The sequence below is a fragment of the Perkinsus marinus genome (assembly GCF_000006405.1).
Source record: "Perkinsus marinus ATCC 50983 genomic scaffold scf_1104296953396, whole genome shotgun sequence".
In the NCBI taxonomy this organism is placed as follows: Eukaryota; Perkinsozoa; order Perkinsida; family Perkinsidae; genus Perkinsus; species Perkinsus marinus.
This window is the reverse complement of record NW_003208466.1, coordinates 20,746-30,072: the sequence shown is the minus strand read 5'-3', so window position 1 is coordinate 30,072 and position 9,327 is coordinate 20,746. Positions and strand designations below refer to the sequence as shown.

General features: G+C 48.9%; 4 protein-coding genes and 1 non-coding gene across 5 annotated transcripts in view; 4 read left to right on the top strand and 1 right to left on the bottom strand.

Annotated features, from left to right (window-relative positions):
• The window catches only part of Pmar_PMAR010644 (ubiquitin-conjugating enzyme e2, putative), a gene marked incomplete at both ends in the record, with an annotated part of 4,011 nt that extends 1,177 nt beyond the window's left edge, over window positions 1-2,834 (bottom strand). Inside the window, 9 exons of the mRNA XM_002776441.1 lie at window positions 486-556; window positions 610-702; window positions 1,574-1,931; window positions 1,978-2,006; window positions 2,055-2,157; window positions 2,208-2,330; window positions 2,385-2,478; window positions 2,521-2,659; window positions 2,708-2,834. Coding sequence (XP_002776487.1) covers window positions 486-556; window positions 610-702; window positions 1,574-1,931; window positions 1,978-2,006; window positions 2,055-2,157; window positions 2,208-2,330; window positions 2,385-2,478; window positions 2,521-2,659; window positions 2,708-2,834 — 1,137 coding nt within the window. The remainder of the gene's footprint in view (window positions 1-485; window positions 557-609; window positions 703-1,573; window positions 1,932-1,977; window positions 2,007-2,054; window positions 2,158-2,207; window positions 2,331-2,384; window positions 2,479-2,520; window positions 2,660-2,707) is intronic.
• Pmar_PMAR010645 lies at window positions 120-193 on the top strand. Its single transcript has one exon. It is a non-coding gene; the product is annotated as a tRNA-Val (tRNA).
• Window positions 2,835-3,674: 840 nt separating the features above from the next.
• On the top strand, window positions 3,675-4,145 carry Pmar_PMAR010643 (60S ribosomal protein L28, putative; the record flags this gene model as incomplete). The annotated part of the gene is made up of 3 exons (XM_002776440.1): window positions 3,675-3,799; window positions 3,852-3,988; window positions 4,033-4,145. 3 exons carry the CDS (start codon window positions 3,675-3,677, stop codon window positions 4,143-4,145), a joined length of 375 nt encoding a protein of 124 aa, XP_002776486.1.
• Window positions 4,146-7,098: 2,953 nt separating this feature from the next.
• On the top strand, window positions 7,099-7,344 carry Pmar_PMAR010642 (hypothetical protein; the record flags this gene model as incomplete). Its single annotated transcript, XM_002776439.1, has 1 exon — window positions 7,099-7,344. One exon carries the CDS (start codon window positions 7,099-7,101, stop codon window positions 7,342-7,344), a length of 246 nt encoding a protein of 81 aa, XP_002776485.1.
• Window positions 7,345-8,665: 1,321 nt separating this feature from the next.
• The window catches only part of Pmar_PMAR010641 (hypothetical protein), a gene marked incomplete at both ends in the record, with an annotated part of 817 nt that continues 155 nt past the window's right edge, over window positions 8,666-9,327 (top strand). The window contains 3 exons of the mRNA XM_002776438.1: window positions 8,666-8,712; window positions 8,828-8,916; window positions 9,316-9,327. Of these exons, the coding sequence (XP_002776484.1) occupies window positions 8,666-8,712; window positions 8,828-8,916; window positions 9,316-9,327 (148 nt within the window). The remainder of the gene's footprint in view (window positions 8,713-8,827; window positions 8,917-9,315) is intronic.

The window sequence follows — 9,327 nt, the reverse complement described above, 5'->3', positions numbered from 1 at the left end:
GAAACGTTACGAGAGAGAGTTAGGAATCCTGGCGTCGCGAAGCCCTCATAACCGTAAGCCTTCACTGATGAGGGACTTGTAGAGGCGATAAACTTGCACATGGTTCTTCGATTCACATCGCTGGAATGGTCTAGTTGGTTATGACGATCGCCTCACACGCGATAGGTCCCGAGTTCGATTCTCGGTTCCAGTACTTTATACTCACCAGAGGCCATTTCTCTAAGCTCATCTTCAACCCGTTAGCATTTGGCTTCTCTCCGAACACTGATTACAAAATATACTTGCGATTACAAATACACCACAGTTCAACAGAAGACCCACAACTTTGACAAAGACCTATGTCTGTCCTCCCCGACAATGCACGTATGAAAGCACCAGTCTTCTTCAAGTCGTAGTCATCGATATCTGTTTCCATATCCGCCGAGAAAACCTATTCTCCATACTTGGGAAACCTGCCCTATGCTTCTACGAAATTCGACTCTCACCAATGTCGAAGGCCACAAGCGGGTTACACTGCTAATTTTCGACACTATGGTGTCCGGGCAGAATATAGTACCTAGGAAAGCAAACTCATCCAATGAGTTCCAGCAACGTGAGTTACAATACTACTCCACATTCCCTCCTTCCCGGACACCACTATGAAGAGCTCGCCAAGCTCATCAGCTCTCTCGGAGAACTCAGACCCGTCAAGGACGGTCCCGGCTGACCAAGCAAGGGACGGGATCATTCTCAACAACCTTCCTATTCATGCTACATGTGCCATACAACAGATACAGCACACACTGCATGCTGCCGGTGTTGAGTGACCCATCGGGGCCACAGACCATGACCTGAGCTCAATGGTACCACCTCAGACATCACAGCAATCAACGATGCGGCCACATGAAGGGACGACGAATCGACTAGCATACTATATATCTACACCATACCGATCTCCATAGCTTGTGACTAGAATGATCACTCCCACAGCCTTGAGGATAACAAGTCCATGTTAGTGAGCGTATTGAGCTATTACCCGATGTAATGTAAAACTGTCGACAGGATTCACCACTGCTTACCAGGCAATCACTTCCAGAGGCAGTTACGGTCCGCCTTAAACACAAGTAGCGGTCCAAACTCGCAAGGGCATCCCGTTCGTCCACCATCACCGATTAAAATAAGATCTTTTTCACCGCACCCAGTCATCCAGATTGACAAGAACACAAGACTCACGCCTCCTCTTCATGACCATGGCAGAACTGTACTACTCAACCACCTGAGCATGTTCACACTAATGGTGTCACATACTCGATGATGTTGAGCCAACGGCTAACAACAGCAGCCAATTATACAACCCGCAAGGGCTAGATATATTAACAACAGTACGATCAAATCATGTTCAGTACTCAGTTGAGCTCAAGTACCAGCTATAACCTCCTGATTGACTTAACGTCAGGCTTCGCTCGGACTGGCGTACCAAGGAAGGGGCTTCGAGGGGTCGTACAGTGACGAGTACTGCGTACGCGTGCAGACTCACAGAGCGGAGAAGCATCTACAGAACAACAATCACAAGCCGTTCAAACGAGGAGCTTACCTCTGCCGAATAATCCACCCTTAGGAGTACTTGCAAGCCTCTGAGCGCTGCGGAGCTCAGATGAAGGAGAGTACCGGGGATAGCTCTTCTGTGGAGTCACCATACCATCACTGGCCACTGGCTGTTCACATTCACTATCATCACTGCTACTGTCATCGTCAACATCGATCTCCAACGGAACCCTCTGACAAGGGACGTAGTCGTTCCGCTCAGAGTCACCATCGACACTCATAGCGCACGGCGTGGAAGGACTATTCGAATCGGAAAACGCATCTTCTTCAGTCGCTTCAATGGAGTCAATAGATAACCCCATTCCTGCAATGGCAGCCATCGAGACTAGTCCTTCATCGTTAACGTCCTGATAAACGAAGTGCTACATCACAAATCGCCAAAACTACACTTACTCTAGAATAAGCGTCGTCATCAAACTGAACTAAGTCGTGAAACTCGCAATACTCAGAACTGGTGCTCGAGGAGGTACGTCGACGTTTGACCGGAGTCAACGAGCGGGGCAGAGCATGCAATACAGTGCATAACCGAGCACGACGATCATACCCGTCACGGTCAGCAGAGAACAGTCTGGCCTGACGTCGTAATGCAGTTCAGAACGGTCACGAGGACCAGCTGCGCCTACCGCGGTCATGTTGAGCGGCTTGTCCAAAATCGGCCGCTCCATCAGATCGACAATATCCTCCAGAAACTGTTGGAGGCTCCAATTCTCGCCGGACCACATTCGGCCCAAAGCCAGCTTACAAACCTACACCAACAGATCAATGATCACATCGTCCGAGCCGAGAGAAAGGGAGCTCACATCTCCTGTAGCTTCATCAATATTAGGATGAAATACTCTAGTACTGAACACCACTCGAGGAGGCAGCCTCGGGAACTCGGCTTCAATGAGGAGTCTAAGGAAGAAGGCTGCGACACAATAACCGACAAGCGCTTACTTTAGGGAGAAGAAACCGCGAGAATATGGTGACACTTGTGAGCCACGAACGACAGCATGGATCTCGGTCGGATCCAGTGCATTGGGTAGAGTTACTCTTCTGTCCTTCAGCCAGCTCGGAAGCACCCCATCTAGAATGCCTGACGACATGATGACAATGACAGCGATGGAGATGCAGCAGAGCATACCATGCTCTTGAGCGGTGGCTGAGGTTTCCGGAGGACCGCACGAGTTGAGGAAGTTAGCGGGCTGCTGTCGATGGAGTTGTCGCATGAGCTCAGCAATGACTTGAGGCTGTACGTTCTCATGGCTCATATGGGTAAAGAGCGAAAAGCTGAATGATAACAGTATCACAAGGAGAAATGAAAAGTCAACATAAGAAGTGAACTGTTGACGGTCACACTACACGATGTAACTTAACCACGTGAGAAGAGCTTAAATCGAAATGTTTTACCGAAGACTACTCCGGGAGGGGCGGGCGCGATACCAAGATATGCTCGCGACTAACCTCAGCCGTTTCATCGAATCACATTCCGTAGAACTTTTTCACCAAAACCGCAGTCGTGAAACTTCATGACCTGAACCCATTGGAACAATCTATTGATCACTCCCCTGTTAATTTCCTCTCATCGCCGACTTCAGCAGACTTGTTGCCAACAAAAGTAGACTCACGTCTCTAGAGCGCATACACTTTCGAGAACCACCGTGGTGCCTAACCGCGGAAGAGGAGTTCCCTGGCTGATAGACCTCAAATACAACCACTCGTTTATCTTCCACTTCGTCTAACTCATCCCCCCGGTCTGCGCCGGAAAGGGAGTTCTAGAAACTTGCTTGAAATAACAGTCATAATCATGCGTAGTAGGAAGGATCTCGCTCGCCCAAGTAATCGATCTGTTAGTAGCTGCTGCGTCTAGGCGAATTTTTGGCTCTTTAACCTAGGTACGTTGCCGTTAGCCTGTGGATCACGTTGGTTGTAGGAGTGGAATCTGTAAGGAATGCGCCATCGTTGGCGGTTCATGGGGTTTTTGGAAATTTCCGTGTTCTCAAATAGCAGAGTTGTCGAGTTGCGCTGTATAGCTGCGTTTTGCGAATTTACTATTGGACGGTTGGAAGTCGTATTCAGTAGTAGTGTTTATCACCGTAACAAGCAGTACAATGGTGGCCTCTCAGCAACTCCTCTGGCAGTGTGTGCGTAACAACAACTGCTTCATTCAGAAGCGTGCCAACACCGCCGCTTTCACCACTGAGCCTGGTAACATGACCAACCTCAACCGTGCTGGGTAATAAGACCGCTTTGGAGTAATAATATCGTAGCATTCTATCCTCTTTCAGTTACTCGGGTATCGCCAACGTCCGTGTTGGTGGCTTGGACATCCAGACCACTGGCAACAAGCAGACTATCGTCCTCACTACCAGCAAGAAGACCAAGAAGCCTTGCCACCGTTACACCACCACTGGTGTCTCCAAGAGTAATAGTACAGTGATAGAGTGTAGCATCATTTCTCGTGTTTAGACACCAAGAAGGCCCAGAAGAGCATCAAGGCTCAGTTGGCCCTCACTCGCCCTGACCTTGCCCCTCTTGCCAACAAGAAGTACAGCGCCATCAAGAAGAGCTTCAGAGCTTAAATCTTGTCGTCCGGGAACTTTGTTGCCTGCTACTACCACTACGGTGATGGGTTATCATTACTACAATGCCTATACAACGGCAGAGTCAGAGCCCACTCGCTTGTCTTTTAACAAGTTGGGTGGGTGCTGATGATGGCTTGAAATGCTCCTAAATGTCGCGTTCTCAGTGTTGGGGGAACAAACTATGGGCGGTTTTATCACTGGCCGATGGGACGTTGATTGAAATAGACAAGCGCTGTTATTCACGAGGAGACTGCAAATGCTTGAAATGCTCTCAGTCTCCTCTATATCTGTGTAGTGCATGCGTAATGTTCACCAGTTGAAGAGCTAATTCCTGACAACGAGTTTGAAATAGAGCTCTCTGTTTAATGTGGCCATCCGATAGTCGTTAACGCGGATCCTATAGCGATTTGTCGAGAGTACTTTTTTCTCGACGTATGCTAGAATGTCATGCTATCGTTCGTATTGCCTTTCCCGCTAGATCCCGTCGACGAACTACCATGTGCTAACGTTCGTTCCACGGAACTCATGGGAACAGTTCCGCTGCGTTGTGAACTGATGGTTCTTGCTTGTTGGTGGGAGAGTGACGCGCATCGCATTCAGGCGGCGAATAACATCGAGGACAGTACTCCATCGCCAGAACGTTGAAGACGACTTATGTACCGATGCTTGAAATTACCTCATAGTGTTAGGGAATTTTCAAGCATCCATTTGGAGTATTACCACAGTAACATGGTATTAGACCAATACTGCTGCTGCTGTATTGGCATCAAATTCTCACAAAGTGTAAAAAAGGAGCTCTTCGAATCGCCCTCACTCCCGTGGCTCGAACTCTGTACAATAAATATGCCACTCCCCAACGCAAATTACCTTGCAGGGTTGGCCGTACACCAATCCTAACTGATCCTAAGAGGTGGCCTCACCGGTACATACTATTGGGGATGCGTATGCTGTGAGTACTGAACCGAAAGAGGACGTCGATTAGGTGTGCCTACTTATACTGCTGCTTTAAATTTCAAGCCGCCAAGGATAGTCTGGCCAAACTGTTGGAACGTGCTCATGTGATATCATTATGTTCCTTGCTCTGACCATCCACGTGGCTTGGCTATGTTGAACTCCGCATGCAGTGACGACTACATCCGGCCTCATTGAGGGCGCCTCGTTGAAAGACTTCCAGGAGACTTCCGGCTCTCCCACAGTGACGCAGCTTCACTGGCGCTCAGTGACCGATCGACCTTCCTGGATCTAGCACCATACAAAAGTCTGGCGGCAACTTTTCCCTACAGATTCTACTGGCTCCTTCGCCGCGGTGAATATCGGCAGGTACAGCCCGCAAAGAGGATCGCAACGTTGGCACAGGCAATGGTGGAGACTCTTAGTGCGGTTCACGACTAAATGTCGGTGCTGGCAGTATGACCAGTTCGATACCTGTTACCATGGTTAAGTAGATACTCAAGTACGCAAGAGAAAAAGAGAAGTAGTGAAGAAGTAAAAAGCAAGTAAAAAGAAGAAGGTGAAGTACGTTGAAGAGCTCCTTAAGTTGCTTCTAAACGTTGTGAAAGAGTTGAGTACTTCTTAAGTATACCTTTAGTAACTCCTCGAGTTGCTCCTAAATTTGAGGCGCCTTAAATTAAGTATCCTTGTGAAACGGGCCCACTGTAACCCAATTTCAAATAGCTGTGTTCCTGGCATCCATGTTGGGCGAGCGAGCCAATCACATTAACGAGCAGACAATTTTGCCGTTACTTTCATCGATTCACCAATATCCCGTATAAGCCACATACCTTGTCGTGGCCAGCGAGAGACAGTCGGTCGGGAGTGTTGGAACAGTCTGTGGCCCCGTCTCGTGAGCCAGACAGTCACGGCTGGCTGAAGTGACAATCGGGAGGTTCAGTAAAGCTTGACGAGATCAGTCCTGGGATCGATCCTGACTCAGGATCGATTTCAGGATTCCAGAGTTTCAGATCAGTTTACTGAACACCCCGTATGTCTCGGCTTTTCCTAGCCACGCCTGAGTCTGACAGCTGAGGTGCCGAGCATTCTTGCAATATTAGACGTCAGGTGTGATCGAGACAGACACACTACCAGTGCGGCTCAGCGCTGGCAGTGTACTGGCTGCACTCGCATGCATGTGGTGCTTACGAATAGTCCACTGTTGAACGTCTATACTACTAAACCCGTTCAGATTGCTTCATTCCCCTTTACACGAAGCGAGCGTGCGCGATCCTGGCCGTACAGACATGCTAGTCTATTACCAAGACTTCTCTTACTCCTGTTTCAGTCCGCTCCGGGAGCGGCCTCAAGAGCTCTGTTTGAGATCATTGAGAGCAGCGCTCCAAATCATCTTCAACACTCGCTTAACCAAGCGAATTACATTTTATTATGGCTAGAGAAATTCTGATAAGGCCCTACGGTAAGAGATTGGCTCACGTCCTGAGCGCTGCGGATACACGAATAGGAATCCTAAGGAATTCTCAAGCCTTGTGGAGTCAGCCAGGCGCTTATCGCTCCGTTTCAAATGCCTATAATAGGAACGAACCATAAGACGTGACTTCCTTCATCTGGTTTGCATATGTAGAATCACTCTACTAAAGTGTATAACAAATAGTTGACATTCATGATGGAGCCTCCGTCATCGTGTACGTCGATAGTATACTTCGCCTACCTGCTTTCGGCCTCTGAACGACTAGCTAAGGATCTTTCCCGGCTACCAACGCGCTATTCTTACCGTGTGGGAGCGATCTTTGTTCACGAGCTGTCCACTCGGGGCAGATTGGAGCTCATGCGAAACGCAATTAACAGCACAACAAGAAATATAAACGATATAAACGAAGCGGCAGGCCCAATCCCAGTTTGCTGATGATAAAGGAAATCGAAGTTAATTAAAATTCTACAAGCGCAAACCATCCTCGGGGGCTTATTTCCAGCTCTGTGCAAGAGCGCATTCATAACTATGGTGGAGCAGTCTCGTACTGCCAGTGGTGTAACCGTGGATGATGTGAACCTGGACGGTGGTGCACAAGTTGAATCTCAAGCTGGGTCAGAGTCTGACGAGGAGGACGAGGAGGTTGACCCTGTGCCTAGCTTGGAGGATCAGAAAGCTCTTCTGAAAGAAGAAAGAGCATGCCGGAAGAAGGCCAAGCCCAAGGAAAAGCCCAAGGCTAAGTCCCAAGCTCCACCCAGAAAAAAGAGGAAATGAGATGGGGCCCCGTAGATCGATCAGGAATGGTATGTGACGAGTGATTTTCCGTATTCTCTTTTTTGTTGGTTGTGTTCGTGCAGTTAAGTCTCGTGATGAAAAGTGATTCACGCGTTGTGTTGTGTTTTACGCGTTTAACACTTCGCGTAACGCGGTAAACACGTTATGACGCGTTATCGCGTTAGAGTTTTTCGCGATATTGCGTTTCACGCGTGCGTTATGACGCGAAGTGTTATCTCAACACAACATTTCGCGTTTTTCGCGTAAAACACTTCGCGTAAAACAGTTTTAACGCGTAAAACAGGTGAAACTCCACTGAACTTGAGTGTAAGCAGTTGTTGTGATGGCGAATCCAGCTTCTGAATACCAATCAAACCCTGAAGATGAAATTTTATTGCCTCATAGCATACCTCGGATAGCTGTCAGCTCGCCCGCGTCCTCACGTGTGTCCGAGCTCAACGTCGACCAACCAGATCGCAATGAAGGAAGCACTACTCCCCCAGGCAATGCTCTATTCTTATGGTGGAATTGTGGGTTCATGAGTTTTAGGTTCCACCGACTGCAGAAGTTTGGCCCATTCTCCAAGCAAACTGCCTGTCCCAGGGAATATCAGGGCTCCGTTCTTTGTTCGCGGCATGCTGTCGAATATCTTAGGGGGAGAGTGAGTACTCTCTATCCTCATGATGGATCATCTGTGTCTCAGAAGCTCGCCAAATTCGATGATCAGTCCTTTCGAATTTGGTCGAGCCGACTCAACCCCTGGGTGTCGCAACCCGAGTCCTGGCAACTCGACCGAGGCGGACACCATAGAACTGACATTTGGACCGTATACCTCCGACAAGCCTGCAAGTTTGCACTCCCGAAATAACAGAGCCTTGGCTGAGCTCAGGGCACGTGGTTCCGACGTGACGGTGGCCGATGAGTACTCAATGCGTCTGTCTGGCAGCTCCGATCGTCTCCTGTGTAGGCTGAGTCTGTGCCCAATGATCTCTCGTGACTACAGGACCGAACTCCACAATAGAGTGAGTTATCGTTCCTCACAGCTAAGCGGTCTTGAGGTGTCACCATTAATTCTCTCCATCTAAGTTGACTGGATTTCGTAGCATTAACTTCGTTATACGCTAATCTTCAGACGCTGACTATTACGAGTTTCTTCGCTCCTATTCGCTATTCGCTTGCTAGTGATGTATATTGACATGGTATACTAGCAGCATATCTGCAGCACTCACCGTATGGTGATACCACATACGCCTGGAGACTCCTATCTCTGCCAGATCCCGTCGACGAAATACCGTCTGCTAACTTTTATCCCACGGAACTTATGGGAGCAGCTCCACCGCGTTGCCAACTTATGGTTCTTACTCATTGGTAAGAGTGTGATGCTCAACGCACACGGGATTCTGAGCACGACAACAATGACAGTTTACCATCGTCATGGAATTGAAGAGTTCTCTCTCGATGCTTGAGGGCCTGGTCTCTGCAGGTATCTGCCAGATGCTTCCTTACGATTTGAGCCCTACTTCGGAGTGGGCCACCATCGCGCCGCTGGTATTCGTGCTCAGTCTGACGATGGTCAAGGATGCGATAGAGGATTATCGTCGTTATATGAATGACACTAAAGTGATGTTCTTTCATAATTCCACGGTTCAAAGCAACCCGTACGTGTTCGCATCGATCGCAGAGAAATCAAGCGACCCTATTGATCTCGAAGATACATGCTCGACTGAATCGGGCATATTGTGCTGCATTTCCCGATCGATTACTGGTCACCAACAGGTCAATAAGCGCTTGTGCCGAGCGGTCGTGAGAAGGAAAGCTGCTGCCGACAACGAGCGAGGATCTTGGAGTGGGCACCCCGCGGCTGGTCAGGCCACTCTCGTCCGACCATGTGACACGGTGCGCGCGTGTGATAGGTTTGGAACTCATATCTTGGGAGAACATTACAGCCGGCTCGATCATATACCTGAGCAGAGGAGAGGAAGT